At 52.0% G+C, this 17,772-nt stretch overlaps 1 protein-coding gene across 8 annotated transcripts in view; it reads left to right on the top strand.

Moving 5' to 3' along the window:
• The window catches only part of SYNE3 (spectrin repeat containing nuclear envelope family member 3), a 96,282-nt gene that overhangs the window by 54,050 nt on the left and 24,460 nt on the right, over positions 1–17,772 (top strand). For all 8 annotated transcript variants that reach the window (XM_029239591.1, XM_029239596.1, XM_029239597.1 and 5 more), the window contains 7 exons: positions 3,762–3,923; positions 6,533–6,880; positions 9,440–9,576; positions 11,015–11,189; positions 14,614–14,796; positions 15,742–15,885; positions 16,762–16,896. In XM_029239591.1, coding sequence (XP_029095424.1) covers positions 3,762–3,923; positions 6,533–6,880; positions 9,440–9,576; positions 11,015–11,189; positions 14,614–14,796; positions 15,742–15,885; positions 16,762–16,896 — 1,284 coding nt within the window. The remainder of the gene's footprint in view (positions 1–3,761; positions 3,924–6,532; positions 6,881–9,439; positions 9,577–11,014; positions 11,190–14,613; positions 14,797–15,741; positions 15,886–16,761; positions 16,897–17,772) is intronic.

The following is a 17,772-nucleotide window of genomic DNA, read 5'->3' as shown; positions in this document are numbered from 1 at the left end:
GTCCAGGCCTATTCTCAGGGTGGGAAGGGTCCCTGGGATATTGTCTTAGTCTGCTCGGGTTGACAGAACAGAATACCATAGACTTGGTGGCTTAAAAAACAGGAATTTGTTTCTCACAGTTCTGGAGGCTGGGAAGTTCGAACTCTAGGTGTCAGCAGATTTGGTTCCTGGTGAGGGGCCTCTTCTTGGCTTGAAGATGGTGGCCTTCTTGCTGTGTCTTCACACGCTGGAGAGGGAGGGTCAGCAAGCTCTCTGGTGTCTGTTCTTATAGGGGCGCTCATCCATTCGTGAGGGCCCCACCCTCATGACCTCATATAACCCTGATCACCTCCCAAAGGCCCTGCCCCCAAACACCATCACATTGAGGGCTAGGGCTTCATCGTGTGAATTTGGGGAGGATGCATCTCAGGCCATAGGAGATACTGTATGTATTAATATCTCAACTTTCACCGAGGAGAGCCCATTTCATTATTTCTTGTGCTGGTTAACAAGCCACTACTTTTGTCTCTAAAAATCCAGTTTCGACTTCCAATATGTTAATTAGCAAGGCCTCTGGTGTTGATAGGGACAGGACCACAGAAGCACAGCGGGAGTCACCTCTGGACTGTATCCTTCGTGACCACCCCCTGAAGGGAGATTCTTGATCAGGAGAAGTGGCCAAGCCCCGGAATGAGCAATGACACAGCCAGCAGAAAGCAACTGAAAGTCGAGAATAGACAAAGCAGGCTGGTTGCCCATAGGCGGGGCCTGCTTGTTTACTTTGCCTGATGGCTTTTAATCCAGTGATTCTGTTTTCTGAAGGGCCAGGCAGATAGTAGCACCCTCCTCCTCCCTGCTTCCCTCTGTGGCTGTGTTTGTTTGGCATCTCGGCCAGGAATCAGAGCCCTTCCCGCAGCCCTTTGCAGAGGCACAAATCCACTCCCGCCCTTGTTAATTGGTTGGGTTTTGACATTCCTGACAACTCTGCCCACACAGATGGTTTGATTGTTTGGTGTAACGAGAGGAGGTGGAACCCTCTCCCATTTGTCACCCACCTTCCTCCGACGTGCCCTGCCCGGCCGTGGCTGAACTGTGTTCTGTGATCTCCTTATGCCTGGCACAGAGCGCGGCTGGACGCCTGCCCCGCTCGGCCGCGTTCCTCTGCTAGCGCGCCTGCTCACCATCACAGAGGCTTTTATTTACTCTGGATCTCCCCCAGTGCCAGCACCTCACTCTTCACACACACAGAGCCGCCAGCCGGCACTTTTATTGGAGGGCTGCAGCGCTACAACCTTTATCACCGTCAGTGTCAACCAGGGGCCCAGCCCCTATTCTCTGCTTAGTATTCTTGACCCACTTTGTTTCGTAAATGATTCTTCTCGCGTCTGGAGGAAGCTCGGGGAGGATTCTGGTGGATGCAAATAACCCTGCGGGGACGGGGAGCAGCAGGGGAAACGTGAAGGAGGTGGTCACTGGGCCTTGGTCCACTTTCTGAATTCAAGCAGCCCCGTGTTTCCCATCTGTCAAGCGCTGAGCCTCACTCCCATAAGTGAGAGGATTCTCAGCGCTTCACTGAAGGACTTGACCTTGTGCCTTGGTTTCCCCGTCTCTGAAATGGGGATATTTTCCCCTACTTGCCATGGGTGTTGCAAAGGTTTAAACGAATTAGTGTTTCTAGGTTTGGTGAGGGGCTTCTCCACGGGAGGGGAAGGCACATACAAATAGCCAGGGAGGTTTTTCAAATCCACGTGTCCGTCTACCCTGCCCAGTTGAGAATGGTTGGCTTAGCCTCGTAGAAGGTCAGGACCCTCCTGAACATGGCCTGGCTCCATGGCTGAGAGCTGAGGTCAGCAAACCACTGCCCACACCACTGTTCAATCCAGCCCAATTCCTGACTTTTTTATGACCTGTAAACCAAAAATAGTTTTTATATTTTTCAACGGTTGGGGGAAAATTAAAAGCAGAATATTTCATGACATGTGAAAATGATAGGAAATTCAAATTTCAGTGTCCATGATTCATTTGATTGGAATACAACCATTCTTTATGTGTTTGCCTGTGGCTGCAACTTGTGTGCTACAATGTAAGTAGCACACAAGTGGTTGAGAAGTTGCAGTGGAAACCACATGGCAGGCAAAGCCCAGAATATCTACCATCTGCGAGAAAGAGAGATTCTGCCACCCCCTGGGCCTGAGCAGTGATTTTGGAGTCTGAACTTGGCGTTTAAATCTTGTCTGCAAGAGTTATGTTACCTCCCAACGCCCATTTGGATACTTGCATAATGGGACAGTTTGGGGATCCTTGTGAAGATATTAAATACGATAATGCTGGTCTATTTACAGGTACATAGTAGGTGCTTATTAAATGAAGGTCCCCTGGTTCCTTTTTCTTGGCTCTCCTTGGAGAGATCCCTCCACCGGCACACACCCCACACTTAGTTACATCTGACCACTCAGGAAGCACTTAGTCTCAGAGCCTGCCCTGAGCGGGACCAGGGAGATGAAATCAACCCCCGTGTCCTTAGGGAGCGCTTGGTCCCCACCAGATGACAATTCGGTAGACAAGGCTGGGGGAGAGCCACAGCCTGGGGCAGTGGGCAAAGCCTCAGAGCAGGTGGGGCCTGGAGATTAGCATTGCCACGTGGGCACCCCTCACTTGGTTGGGTGTGACAAGAGCAGAGGGACACAGGTGACTATAAACAATGGCTCAGAGTTCTCAAGCTCTCACTAGCTGCCCGGTGCTCTTCTGGGGTTGTGCGAGCCCTGACTCATTTAATGCCACACCACCCTGATGAGGCAGTTACTGTTATCAACCACACCATGCGGAGGGGTTAATTACAAGCTCGAGGGGGGCCAGGGTCAAGCCCCAGGCAGTGGGCTCCCAAGCCCAGGATCTTGACCGCTGGTCTGCAGAGCTGCATCGTGGGGTCCTGCCCTTGACCACCAGGCTACAATGCTTGGACCTGGGCCTGGGGGCAGTGGGGAGCAGTGGAGGGGTTTAAAGGGACGGTGCTGTAATCAGGGGTGTGTTTTGAAAATCAGAATCTCTAGGCACACAGTAGGTCTTATAGCAGGACACTGTTATCTCCCCAAATGTCACCCACCCTTAGGACACCATCTTGCCCCGTGTGGTTAGAGCTTCAGTGGGATTGTCTGAAAATAGAGGCAATTCCAACACATGTAGGCAAATCACCACACTCAGGGGGAAATGGGGGGCAGCCTGCTGTTTACTCTCATACCCCGTGGACATAATCGCAATGGAGCAGAGATGCGTTGGCCCAGCCTTGCCTCCCAGGTTGGAATCTTGGTGCTTTCCTAGCCAGGTGACCTTGGGCAAGTCATTTCACTTTCTGTGCCTTGGTTTCCCCATCTATCAGACTGGGATAATAATGGTACCGCCTTATGGGGGCAGTCAGGAGCGTTCAGTGAGATGATCTTGTACACAAAGTTCTTAGGGCAGCGCCGGCACCTTGGTAAGTGCTCAAATGGTAGTGTTATGTAGTTGTTACCACGGCCCCATCTTGAGTGCCATTCCTAGGACGTGGCAGGAAAAAAAGCCCACTGTGTGGTTGACAAGCCCAGTGCTGGCATGTTTTGGTCTCCAAAGCCAAGAATTTCTTGACTGATCGCTGATGAGGTAGAGAAGAATGTCCGGGATCTTTGTGTCCAGCGAAAGGGCTGAGGGTCAGTTGCGTCCCACGCTCCCCCCCCCCCCACACACACAGATTCAGGCCTAGGAGGCCAGGCGAGGGGCAGGCCGGTGACTCTCCTCCCCTCCCACAGAACAGAGTGGACCTGCTGGAGCAGGTGACCCAGGAGCATGAACATTTCCAGCTGAGCGTGGACGAGTTCCAGCTGTGGCTGAAGGCGGTGGTGGAGCGGGTGCACGGCTGCATGGGGCGCAAGTGCCGGCTGAGCACCAAGGACCGTCTCTCGGCGCTGCAGGTAACCAACCCCCGCTGCAGGTAACCAACCCCCGGCAAGTCTGCCAGAGGGGAGGGGGCGCTCATGGCTGGCGGGTCTCTGTTAGAGTTTATTTAATAGGATGGGGCTGGGAGGTCCCAGGAGATACAAACATCCCTGTACACAGACCCCACAAGAGGAGAAGCATGGGATGTGGTGTAGATCCCATGCTTGGGGCCTTGGCTGCTTTATGGAAATCTCTGAGCCAGCAGGGCATTTGGAAACCCAAGGCCGCAGCAGCATGGTCTAGACCAGCTGGGCTCAAATGGGGGACACTGTCCATGTCTGGAGACATTTTTGGTTGTCACAACTGGGAGTGGAGGTGCTCCTGGCATCTAGTGGGTGGAGGCCAGAGATGCTGCTAAACACCCTACAGTGCACAGGACAGCCCCCGACAGCAAAGCTGTCTGACCTCACATGTCAGTATGTGAAGGTAAGGAACCCTGGCGTAAGCATCTAACCTGCAGGAGGAGCTGGGTCCACTCTGGGCTTCCTGACTTGCTGTGATCCTGAACGAGCTTCCAACTCCCTCTGTAAAGCGAGTGGGTAGATTATCTTCAATAATCCAAGGACCACTTTATAATTTTTGACACAGCTCTACAGCACCTATACCATTTATTTAATATTTGTATTTAAATTGACTCTCTTTTGAAAAAACCAATAAACAGTGACCACAAAAATCTTCTATGACTTGTGCAGTTTCCCCGCTATCTGAAAGTAGTGTTCCTATGGAACTGTTCATGAGCCGAAATGGTGTGTAGCAGAGAAGTGGGACTTCCCTGGCGGTCCAGTGGTTAAGGTTCTGTGCTGCCTCTGCAGGGGGTGCGGGTTCGATCCCTGGTTGGGGAACTAAGATCCCACATGCCGCGCAGCACGGCCACAAAATTAAAAAGAAAAACAAACAAACAGAAAACAAGCGGAGAAGTAATTACCTTTTCTCGCAAAAGCTAAAATCCTCTTTGGATTTCTTTCAGGTAGCGAAAACAGGTACTAATGTAGGTCTTTTGTAAAAGCAAAGTGATACACACTGTTGCGGCCTCTCCCGCTGCGGAGCACAGGCTCCGGACGCGCAGGCTCAGCGGCCATGGCTCACGGGCCCAGCCGCTCCGCAGCACGTGGGATCCTCCCGGACCGGGGCACGAACCCGCGTCCCCTGCATCGGCAGGCGGACTCTCAACCACTGCGCCACCACGGAAGCCCTAAATTGAACTTTTGAAAAGTGTGGGTATCTGTAAAAGAATGTTCACAGCAACCTTATTCATAACAGCCCTAAACTGAAAACAACTCAGATTTTTATCAGCAGAGTATTGGATAAACACGTCATAGAATAGAATATATGTACAAAGACATATTAGTCAATGAAAAGGAATGAAGTTCTGATATACCTGACAGCATAGAAGAGTCTAAAAAACATTATGCTGAGTGAAAGAAGCCAGTTTCAAAAAATAACATATTCTATGATTTCAAATAGATGAAGTTCTAGAATCTTCTGGGATGTTAGAAATGCTATATTTTGATAACAGTGTGGACTGCATGGGCATATATATTTCTCAAGACTCTTTGAACAGTAACACTTAAGATCTATATATAGATTTTCTCAACTTACAGTAGGGCTACGTCCCAATAAACCCATCGTAAGTTGAAAATATCGTTAAGTCGAAAGTGCATTTCATACACCTAACCTACCAAACATCAGAGCTTAGTCCAGCCCACCTGAAGCGTGCTCAGATCATCTTCCATTAGCCTAAAATCATCTAGCACAAAGGCTGTTTTATAATAAAGTGTTGAATACCTCATGTAATTTATTGAATACCATAGTGAAAGTGAAAACTATGTTGGTTTACATTCACTGCCGCTGCCCAGCATCACGAGAGCATCGTGGTGCATATCACTAGTCTGGGAAAAGATCAGAATTCAAAATGCAAAGTACAGTTTCCACTGAATGCATATTACTCTCATACCATCGTAAAAAAGATCATAAGTTGAACCATTTTAAGTCAAGGACAGTCTGTACTGTACTCCATGTAAGTTGCACTTCACTAAAAAAGTGAAAAAAATATTTTGGAGGTATTTTAAATAAAACAGACAAAAGTGTTTACCAAAATTTTTTTTTTAATATTAGAAGGCAATGAACACTGATTTAAAAAGAAATTTTATATCATTGTCATAAATGGAATACCAATACTCATTCATAATTGGTAGATAGCCATACAAATAGATGTAATGAGGCCAAATGGCGTCGCTAGGTTCTATTTGCTCCATACTTTTGCCAGCTGAAGGCTTCGAGCCTGAGGCTGCCTCCGTCTCTGTTAAAAAAGCAAGATTAACAAATGTCAGAGAGTGTTAAAGACAGAGAAGTACCCAACAGAGACTTTCCCCTTCACTTAATCACATGGCTTGTAAATGACATGGTAAAGGAATCACATCCTGAATGTTATAAAGGCAGACAGTGTACCCCTTGGAAAGGTGCCTTGGGTCTAGCCTGGGAATAGGAATTACCGTTGGGCATGACGCTCCCAGCGGTCCTGGGAAATGCAGCACGTGTTTTCTTTTTCCCCTCGGGTTTCTTTCCCACCGCCTCCCTGCTTTAGGACATCGCCAGCGACTTTCCCAGGGGCGAGGAGTCTTTGCGGAGGCTGGAGGAGCAGGCCGGGGGCGTCATCCAGAGCAGCTCCCCTCTGGGTGCAGAGAAGATCACCAGAGAACTGGAGGAGATGCGGAATGTTCTGGAGAAGCTGCGTGCACTCTGGGAGGGGGAGGAGGGGCGGCTGCGGGGCCTGCTCTGGTCCAGGGAAGCCTACGGGCAGCAGAGGAGGCAGCTGGAGGCCGAGCTGGCAGAGTTCAGGAAGGGCCTTCAGAGGCTGGCGGAGGAGGACCTGGAACCCGCGGCCAAAGCAGGGACCCAGGACGAGCTGGTGGCCCGCTGGAGACTCTACTCGGTAAGCAGTGTTTGGCAAAGCCACGGCCCAGTCCAGGTGCCGTGTGTGCCTCGGGGCATCCTCTGTGCAGTGGGAGGATCACGCTAAGTCTCGAGCACACTGGCTCTGGTCTTCCTGGATTTTTGATAATCTCAGTGCCCCGAGCATAGTAGACAAATTGGTTGTTTGCACCTGTTTTCTGGTTGGCGGGTAAATAAGAGGTGGACCGGCTCCAAGTTTGCCATTCGCTTGCCTGATGGTAGGATGCGGTGAGCACTTTCTGAGCACAGAGCAGGGAGTGTGAGGTCAGAGGCAAGGCTCTCAGTGTAGAGAAGATGAGGAGCAAACATAACCAGGGCTCTTAGGAGGCCCAGCGGATGACGCCCATCCTGGGGAGGGTGGGGGCACTCCAACCCAGAACGGTGTCCAATCGGAGCACCCTCCCCCTTCCCCACCCGTGTGCACACTCGCGAGAGGTTTGACGTGAGGACAGAGAGATTTTTCAAATAAGGATTAACGCCCTTCTGCAGTCCTTTATTTACTATATTAACTCAAAGGGCTAGCTTGTCGATTCCATTAGGGGAAAGATCTAAAAGGAAAGCCCCCAGGTCCTACCTCCACTCCAGATTGTTCTGTTTTTTCCCCTCTTCTTTCTAATGTTTGCTCATATGCAGAAATATTTGTGTGTAGGTAGAAACAAAGCATCCATGCTCTTTAACATCACTCAGCCTTGTAGGAGACCAGGTTCACTGCAGTGATCAACTTTGTACAAAGGGAGTTGTTTCCCTTGTAGGATTGTCTGCCTTGGCACAGGGTAGGGGTGGTGTGGTGCGGTGGCGAAGGGCGGGGACTTTCAGATCAGACTGCCCGGGTTAGAGTCTTGGTTCCTCTCCTTGCCGACTGGTTGGCTTTGGAAGAATTACTTTTTTTTTTTTTGGCCACACCGCTCGGCTTGCAGGATCCCAGTTCCCCCAACCACGGATTGAACCCCGGCCCTCGTTGGTGAAAGCGCGGAGTCCTAACCACTGGACCGCCAGGGAATTCCTGGGGAGAATTCGTTTAATCTCAGTTAAATGTGACATGGACGTGATGATAATAAGACCTGCCTTCCGCATTCCTTATGAACCCGTGAAAACAAAAGTGCTCAGAACAGCACCTGCCAATAGCATCGGGACTCAGGGAACATACGGCTCTTAGCAGGAGTTCTAGGTGAGGGCCAAGGTCAAAGCAAGGAAACTGGCAGGGATGGAGTTTGGGGAGGGTAAGGCCTGCAAAGCCCTGCCAACACTCCCGTGTCCCGACAGCCGCCACCTGGCCATGCCCGGCTATGTTTCAGGAAGCCTTTCCCGAGGCAGGAGGCAGACCACATCCCTACAGGTGCGGCCTGTCCCACCCGGTTCAAGTGTCAATTATGACCAAGATATGACTAACCGGAAATCAGTGAAGGGGAATTTCAGAACTTGTTCGAAGATTTCTGTTCTTAAACTAGCGTTTATGTAGTGAGAAATGCTCCTGCCCTGTACTCGGTGCCTTGTCAAGCGGGGGTGGCCCCGTTTTACCCCCGAGGGACCAGGACCGATCCAAGGCTGCGCAGCTGGGAAGGGCTGGAGGTGGGTTTCCAGGCCAGCCTGTGTCCTGCCAGAGCCCGTGCGCTTTCCACTCCCCCACCCTGCCTCCTCCTGAGCATGGGTGTCAGAGCCTACTGAGCCAGAGTCAAGGTCAGGATCAAACTCCACATTTCCCGGGATAGCAGGAAAAGGCCGCATCCGAAGTACCTGAACGTGGCTGAGTGGAGTGGTCGGGCATGCTGGGTGGAAATATCCTCTTGCCGACAATAACTGGGTTCACAGAGCATCTTCAGGTCATTGTTTCCTTCAGTGCTGAAGGGGCAGGTTAAGGGCCAGAGGGCCCTGCTCCTATGTCAGGTCCACTATTTCCCAGCTCTGCAACTGTCAGAAAACTCTTGGCCAGAGTTTCCTTGTGTATAAAACAGGGACACGGAGAATTACTGTCTAGGACCATGGCGAGGCTTCAATGAACGGGACCACAGGGCACTCAGCACGTCGTCACTGTTCCCTAAGTATTAGTTATTTGTATGATTAGGTGCTAGTCGATGGCAAGGCTGTGAGGTAGGTGATGATAAAGAGAAAAACCTGCTCATCAAGAGCAAACATGGGGCTTCCCTGGTGGCGCAGTGGTTGAGAATCCGCCTGCCGATGCAGGGGACATGGGTTTGTGCCCCGGTCCGGGAAGATCCCACATGCCGCGGAACGGCTGGGCCCGTGAGCCATGGCCGCTGGGCCTGTGCGTCCGGAGCCTGTGCTCCGTGACGGGAGAGGCCACAACAGTGAGAGGCCCGCGTACCGCAAAAAAAAAAAAAGAGCAAACGTGTTTGGGGTCACGGAGCGGGAGAGCAAGGGAGAGCAGGGGCTGAGCTCTCGGGGCCCCTGTCCCTCCCCTGGGGGACCGTTTTCCCCCAGGCTGGCCCACTTCCACAGGATATGCTCACCCCGGTGCACACACACCACCATCCCATCTCGGAAGCTCACCTGTCCCGTCGGGTGTTGTCTGTTGCTGCAGGCCACGCGGGCGGCGCTGGCCGCGGAGGAGCCTCGGGTGGACCGGCTGCAGGCCCGGCTGAAGGAGCTCATCGTGTTCCCCGAGGACCCGCAGCCCCTCGCGGGCAGCGTGGTCTCTGCCATCCAGGAGCACCAGAGGTACCGGGCGGGCCGAGGGTGGTCCTGGACCTCATGCTCAGGGCCTCTGCCCATCTGACACCAGCTGCAGAGGGGGCTTGCACCCTCTTGCTCCCTGATAACAAATAGTTCTTGTTCTTATCAACGACTGGCCATTATAGGGTCTCACTGGGCTCAGGTACTGACCCCTTTTCGAAGTATTTTCCATTCTGCTCCCAGAAAGAGGCCTGAACTTTGCTTTTTTCCGTGCTATGTGGCCTCTTCACTTATTTCCATCAAGTCTCCTTATGCAGCTTTGCACGGGGGATGGGTCCGCTATGTAATGGCCGAAGGGGAGGGCTTTTCACTAGGCCAGCATTGTGCCCCACTTCCTGACGGCTGTGCTGATGTAAGCGCTGGACCTGACTTCAGACCAGCCCCTACCTCCCTGTCCGCCCATGGGTTTGGGCGCGGCTAGGTCTCCAGCTTTTTAGCCCAGCAAAGACCAGCAGTTCAAATACCCACCCTGTGTGGAGCTGGGCACAGCGTAAATTCAGAATCGGTACCTGTTTTTACTGCATGAGGCTCAGAGGTGTTTGGAACACAGCCCAACTGTCCCTGCCCCTGTAGCACTTCTCATCCTCCTGCCTCTGATGCAGGGGTTTTCCTCGAGAAGGAACTCAGGGACCTCCTGCCTTGCCAGGTGACTCTCACCCCACGGTGTGCACAGGCCCTACATGTGTACACCCAGAACAAGGGCCTGGATCCTCCACAAGATGCTGGGGTGGTGGTGAGACTGAATCTCCTGTGCATAAAGTGGGCCGTGGGAGAGGGTGGCCGAGGTCTCCCTCCCCTTCGTTGTTCCTGTGGAGGTGGTAGGTGCTGGTTATCTATGACTGGGTGCTAGACATTATATCTGTACATATATATATGTATTTTTTTTGGAAATGTAGTTGATTTACAACGTTTTGTTCGTTTCAGGTGTATAGCGAAGTGATGCAGTTATACATATATATCGTTTCTTTTTCAGATTCTTTTCCATTATAGGTTATTACAAGTTATGGAATATAGTTCCCTGTGCTATACAATGGACAGTATATTGGAAAAATTATTTGTAGAAATTATTTGGGCCTCAAGTAATGGCATCCTACTCAAGAAAGTATTCTGTTTTGCTTCCGCGAGGTGCCTGGGGGCAGGCGGTGCCAGCCTGGGGGCCCCATAATTCCTCTTCCAGGCTTGACTCTTTCTCTGGTCCAGAAGCTGGCATGCAAGTCTATTTGAGGACTGGCTTACCTCCAGTGCCCTTTTATCTGGACACCATAGGCCTCAGGGTCCCGTGGACAGCCCAGTAGTCCGTAGGAGAGGAGAGTGCCCGCCCTGGAAGCAGCACAAGCCGGGCGCTCTGGGTTCTGGGCAGCGGCCTTGCTCCTATACTGACCCGCTCTCTCCTCTCTCGGTTCCCCCTCCACGGTGCTCACAGCATGAAAGCCAAGAGCAGCAGACTGCGTAATGCCGCGGGCGTGGACCTGTGGCGGCATTTCCAGCGGCCCCTGCAGGAGCTGCAGCTGTGGAGGGCTCTGGCCCAGAGGATCGTGGACGTCACCGCCAGCCTGCCGGACCCGCCCTCCATCCACACCTTCCTGCCGCAGATTGAGGTCCGCATGGCTCTGTCGGGAGGGCTGATGGGTGCAGCTGGGGGAGGCCACCAGCCAAGCTTAGCATTTCAGCCGACCCCGCAGGGACAGGCGTGTCTCTGGGTCCTCCAGATGTCTGGGTGGAGCCCACTGTACCCTGTCTGGTGAGTTCTAAGTGCACAGGAAATGTCAACACTTGAAGTTATCAGCGACAAAAGTCACCGTCAGTTCTTGGGAAGGAGGTGAAGCCTGGTGCCTGGTGTGGCTCCAGGACTCTGCACGGATCTGCGCTCAGCCCTTCTCTTTAGGACCCTGCTGCAGGCAGTCCTCAGGTGGAAGCCTGAGCAGTGCTGAGAAACAGCAGGGTGTCAGGCCATTACCTTTATTGTGTGTCAGTTGGACTGCATGTGACAAGTGACAGGAAACCTGATCAGTGGTGGCTTAAAACACAGAGACGGGACTTCCCTGGTGGTGCAGTGGTTAAGAATCCGCCTGCCAACGCAGGGGACATGGGTTAGAGCCCCGCTCCGGGAAGATCCCACATGCCACAGAGCAACTAAGCCCGTGCGCCACAACTACTGAGCCTGCGCTCTAGAGCCCGCGAGCCACAACTACTGAGCCCATGCGCCTAGAGCCCGTGCTCTGCAACAAGAGAGGCCACCGCAATGAGAAACCCGTGCACCGCAACGAAGAGTAGCCCCCGCTCACCTCAACTAGAGAAAGCCCGCGAGCAGCAACGAAGACCCAACGCGGCCCAAAAAATTAAATAATTAAACAAACAAACAAACACGGAGACTTTCAGGTCGTCCCAGAGCTGGCTTGATAGCTCAGCAGTATCTTCCAGGACCCAAGCTCTTTCCAGCTCTAAACCACGTCTGCCTTCATGGCCCCAAGGTGGGTGCCACCACTGCAAGTGTGCATCCTCACTGTGTATTTGAGCTCATGCTGTATGGTTGTATATTCAGATACTTTCAGTTGACACATATGAACTTCTTCTCAGCGGCCTTTAAAATGGTTCAGTAAAGCCGTCACTTGAAATGGCTGCAGAATATTCCCCTTGGGGGCATGTCATTTTTTTTTTTTAAAGTTTCTGCACTTAGATTGTTTAGGTTCTTTCCAATTTTCACTGCCATAAACAGCATATTTTGATTATCTATGTACATGGATTTTTGTTTCCATTTCTACCATTCTCCTCATTTTACTGATGAGGGACTGGGGCCAGGGAGAAGTTAGGGAGCTTGTTCAAGGTCAGGCTGCTCAAGAGAGCAGAGCTGGGGGCAGAATGGTGGGTTCTAGACTCTTGTCTAATGTTCTTATCCATGTCTTCACTCTGGCTCCTGAAAATAGGTTTGCGAGGCATTCAGAACACTTATTATCATTTGACTGTTGAGAAAAACAAATGTCCCAGAGGGGAAGCCACTTGCTCGATGTGACACAGCCATTAAGTGACAGGGCTGGCTTTGACCCAGACCTGTCTAACTTTCCCCACTGCGTCACAACTATATTTCATCCTGTCCTTCCCACTAAGGCAGAAAGCAAACCGGGACCTCCTTGAAGCAGGAGAGAGGTCCTGTCTTTCTAGAGTATGACCCAGGACTCCCAGTGTGGGAATCTCACGGAGCAGTGGGTTGGAACACTTGGGGCCAGGACTTTGGTTTATTCACGTTTGGACGCTGTTTGCTGGCTGGGAGTATGTCTTTCATCACTCCCACCGGCGCACCTGGGCGGGATGGATTTCACAGACCAGGGCTCAAGCTGCCAGCTCTCTCTTTTCTTGACTCAGCTCCTGCATCTAGCCTCAGAGCAGCCTGTGGATCTGCAAAGCTCCAGCCAAAACCTGGGCGTGGCTGGTGTATTAGTTCCCTGGGGCTGCTGCAACAAAGCACCAAAAACTGGTGGCTTAAAACAACAGAAGTTCATTCTCTCAAAGTTCTGGAAGCTGCAAGTCCAAAGTCAAGGTGTCAGGAGGGCCTTGCTCTTCCCAGTGGCTCTAGGGGAGAATCCTCCTTTACCTCTTCTAGCTTCTGGTATTTGCTGGCAGTCGCTGGTGTTCACTGGCTTGTAGGTCCATCACTCTGATCTCCGTGTCTGTCATCACGTGGCCATCTTCTCCCCATGAGTCTTCTGTTTTTTTTTTTTCCACCATATCTTTTTTGAAGGATACAATTCAGCACATAACAGTTGGTTAAATAATAATGGCTGAGAAGATCTGTCTTTTATGGTGTGTTCGCTGTGGGTCCTGCAGTATGTTAAACGCTTTCTAGGCAGTTAAGCCTCACGGCAGCCCCGTGACCTAGGGTGAGACTACCCCTAATTTACCGATGAGAAAACCGAGGCTTGGAATTGCCCAAGTTCTCCCAGTTAGTATGGAATCCAAACTCATGACTGCAACTCCCCAGCCTGAAGTCTTAACCCTCATGATATTGTGTCTGAGTCTGGTGAAAAGGGGGTGAAGGTGACTCCCTACAGCTAGAGGCTTGACCTCTGTGTAGCTAATTGCAAACCACACATCTGGGCTGGGATCTTAGTTCTCCCTCTCCCAGCCCCATGCCCAGCTCAGCATCTCTGTAACATCATCAGATATCAAATGGAAGGACTCTGGCCAGCTGAAGACCAAACCCCTGGCCTCCAGGGCCCCTGTGCCCTCAGAGAAGCAAGAGGTATTTGTCCCCAACAGCTTGTTGATCAGCAGGAGCCTGAAGCGGGGAACAAGGCTTTGGGGGCAGGAAGAGTGCATGTAGGCTGGGAATGTGGTCAGGGCAGGCTTCCTGGAGGAGGTGGGGCCTGGGCTGTGCAGAGTTCAGGCTGCCTGCTTAGGAGCCAGCTGCCCATTACACAGGGCTTCTGAGTCCCCTTTTCCTCCCCACTCTGCCCGGTGAGCTCCTACACATCACGACTTCACTCAGGTGCCACCTCCTCTGGGAAGCCTTCCAGAATTTCCTCTGATCATGATCCCATAGGCCCTTAGCCCCTTCGAAATGTCCCATACACCAACTGGGGGATGGCCCACTGCTGTCGGTGATAGAGGATCACTGAGTAGAGGATCAGACTGGTTAGTTTGGGGTTCGGCTGCAGTGTGGACGGTCGATTTCGGGGGGCGGCTGGGAGGCAGCAGGCGGTCAGGAGCTTCTGGGGTTCAGGTGAGCACAGTCAGTGGTGGTGGATGGAGAGGGGACGGATTTCCGGAACACGTAGGAGGTAGAATTCTTGCTCAGGCTTTGGTAATAAGATGGATGTGGAGGTGAGAGAGGAGTCAGATTGACCCTGACATTCAGGGCCTCCTACCGCCCTCCTGCCCGCCCGTTTCTCCTTACGTTTGCCGCTTCCTTGGAAACCAGCACCAAGGCCCAGCCTCCTGAGCAGGCACAGCCAGAACAGGTGCGCTCCTGGCCCCATCTCCAGCCTCATCCTGCCCTGCGGCTCACGGAGGCCCTGTCTCCCCTAGGCGGCCCTGGCGGAAAGCTCCCGCCTGAAGGAGGAGCTGACGATGCTGCAGCTGAAGAAAGACCTGCTGGGCGGCATCTTTGGCCAGGAGAGAGCCACGGCCCTGCTGGAGCAGGTGGCAACTTCCGTGAGGGACAGAGACTTACTGCACAACCGGCTTCTGCAGAGAAAGAGCAAACTGCAGGTGAGCCCCGCTGGCGGCCCTCAGCCGTCGACCCGGCCCTCCAGGAAGGGCAGCCCTGCATCCTGACCCCAGCTCTGCCACTGGCCACCACGTGGCCCTGGACATATCGCTTTGTCCCCCACGACCTCAGGCCCCTCATCTATCATCTGGGTAGGATTATGGCGCGATCCTTCTCACCTGTCGGCCTCCCACCTCTGCCCCCAAATTCCCTTCTTCACTGATCAAGTCGAACTGTTTTCTGCAAAGAGCTGGGGACTGTCAGATAAGAAGACGCAGAGAAAAACACTTGTAAACTTTAAACCACTGGAGAGCTGGGAGCTAGTATTATTAGGGCCACTTCTAAACGGCCACACGAAATCAAAGACGTAACATGGGATGCTGTGGCCAGTTTCTTTTAGGTAACAAATGTTTGCTGAGCATCTAATAATGATGATGATGAAAGAGGTGGTCTCTGGGGCACTGACCAGGGGCCTGGCACCTGCTAAGAGCATCACATCCCTGGTCTGATCTAATCCACGGAGCAAACATTTAGCAAACATCTGAGGGTTCGCAGGGCAAGTGGTCTCCGTTGCAGCTTCTCAACTCTGCCGCTGTAGCATGAAAGCAGCTGTAAATGAATGGGTGTGGCTGTGTTCCAATAAAACTTTATTTACAAACACAGGCCCCTGCTGGGACTTGGGGTGTGTGGTAGGAGATGTAGTTTGCCAGCCCCTGTTCTAGAGGCAGAACAACTGTTAGGTGAGGACACTACTACGGTCCTCAAGGAGGGGAGTCAAACACCCTCAAGGGCTCCAGGAAGGCTTCCTGGAGGGGGCGGCACCTGAGTGAGTACGAGCCAGCCAGGAGGAGGCTGGAGATAGAGCAGCTAGTCTGTGAGTGTCAGGTTGTACCACAGGGAGCCTGAGAAGAAAGCTGATTTGTGTGCTGCCTGTTCTGCCTCCGCAGAGCTCACTCGCTCAACACAAAGATTTCGGAGCTGCTTTTGATCCCCTGCAGAGAAGGCTCTCAGACCTCCAAATCAGGGTCCACGCTGAGAATGGGCTTCAGCGGGACCTTCCTGGGAAACAGGCCCAGCTTTCGAGGTTGCAGGTAAGAGGTCTGTCGGGCCTGAGTCACCTCTACGCAGATACTCAGCTGTGCCTAGAAGCAGCCCCCTGCAGTAACAGTAACCAGCAAAGCAGCGGCCAGCCCGAGCCAGATTTTTAGACCCTCCCTTGAGAACTGACCTTTCATCTCAGATGAATCGCTGCTGATATACCTGATGGTTCCTGGCCTCAGCAAGGCCTTAAGCACCTCCAAATGGCTGATTCTTGAGTCTAACAAAATGATAGGCTGTCCTTTTGCTTACTCCATGGTTCCAAAGTCTAACGTGAATATTTACTTTTAAAGTTGCTTCACTAAGTGTTCCTAATGAGTCCAGAGGCCTTCAGTTAAATAAATGATTTGGGGATTAAGAATAAATGTTTGAAAACACACTGGACTGTACGTAGGTTGATCATGAATAATTGTTGGCTACATGAGGAGCTTGCCGGTTTTTAAAATGCATGTGAAACAACAATTATCTTTTTAAAACCCAGGCACAGCTCATACATAACTGGGAATGTTCTTTGGAAGGTATTAAAAATGATGCATTTGGGGCTTTAAAACTAAAGCTGAGATGTGATTTTTCATATTAAGAGGTGGTCATCAAGTATAAGTCCAGACGTGAGTTTGTCTTCCAGAGATGCCTTCTGGTCTTTAGCAGTTTATTTTCATGGTGTCTCAGAATGTTTTCATCTCATTTTTAAAATTCTCACCAGTCCTGAGGATGGGCCCATCAGACAGCCATATGGTGCAGTGGATGGAGAGGGGGAGTCCCACGGTCCCGGGACCCTCCCAGTCTCTCCCACTCGGAGCCCCCACCCTGATCAGCTTCCACAAGGAGAAGCGGAAAGCGTGCTCTACTCATTCCTTCCTCTCCTGCAGGGGCTACAGGAGGAGGGGCTGGACCTGGGGGTGCAGATGGAGGCCATGAGGCCTCTCGTCCAGGGGAACTCCCACCACCAGCACAGAATGGACCAGCTCTCCTCTGACCACCAGACCCTGCACAGGTCTCTGGAGGTAAGGGGCCAGCGGAGGGTCTGTGCTGTGACAGAGACATCCGACACTCCTGGGGACTTTCTCCCTCTTTTCTTCCTTCGTTCCTTCCAACCCTTCTTTTTCTTTCTCCCTTCCTTTCTTCCCTTCCTCATTCATTCAGGAGCACCTCAATTACTGAGCACCTCCTGTATGCCAGGCAGTGTTCTGGGCTCTAAGGATTGAGGCAGCACGAGCAGGACAGCCAAGGCCCCTGCTCTCCTGGGTTTAAGTTCTGGTGGGTAGATGGACAACGGAGTCAGCAACAAGTTAAGCATACCATTCCACATGTGCCAGGAGGCCAAAGCACGGACCAGGCTGCACACACGCAGCAGTCCCCGTCGTTAGCGGCGGTAACGCCAGGTTGAAAGGTGGGTCCTGGTGGCTGTAAGCTCCGTATGCAGTGCCCTCTAGTGGCCACCTGGATCTTGCTGGGGTCCACGCAGGATCGATGCCCCTTTGGTGGTGGGACGGCCAGTAGGTGTGGGTAGTGGGATGGCTCCTTCAAGACTGGCCTGAGGACAAGTTGAAATGCAGGCTCCAGCCCCACCCTGACACTGATTTAAATGGCGTCCTGGGTCTGCATTTGTAACAAGTGCCCCCGGCGTGCAAAGCCAGCTGTCAGGCAGCCACAGCTCAAGAACGCTAGTCTAAGGCAGGGTTTTCCACCCTTCCGGACCCTGCATGTCCTATGTTAATAACAAATATTCCTGACATCTTCTTTGCAACCCTGAATCATAGTGTTACCTGCACAATTTTAAAATTTAATACAACGCTTTTTCTATTATGAAAAAGGGAAATAAAAGGAGAGTAATTATAATAAAATAATGCCTTATAATAACCTATAATGGAAAAGAATCT

Source organism: Monodon monoceros, unplaced genomic scaffold (genome assembly GCF_005190385.1).
Source record: "Monodon monoceros isolate NGI ecotype Baffin Bay Population unplaced genomic scaffold, NGI_Narwhal_1 Super_Scaffold_21, whole genome shotgun sequence".
In the NCBI taxonomy this organism is placed as follows: Eukaryota; Metazoa; Chordata; class Mammalia; order Artiodactyla; family Monodontidae; genus Monodon; species Monodon monoceros.
This window is presented reverse-complemented; position numbering and strand designations above follow the sequence as displayed.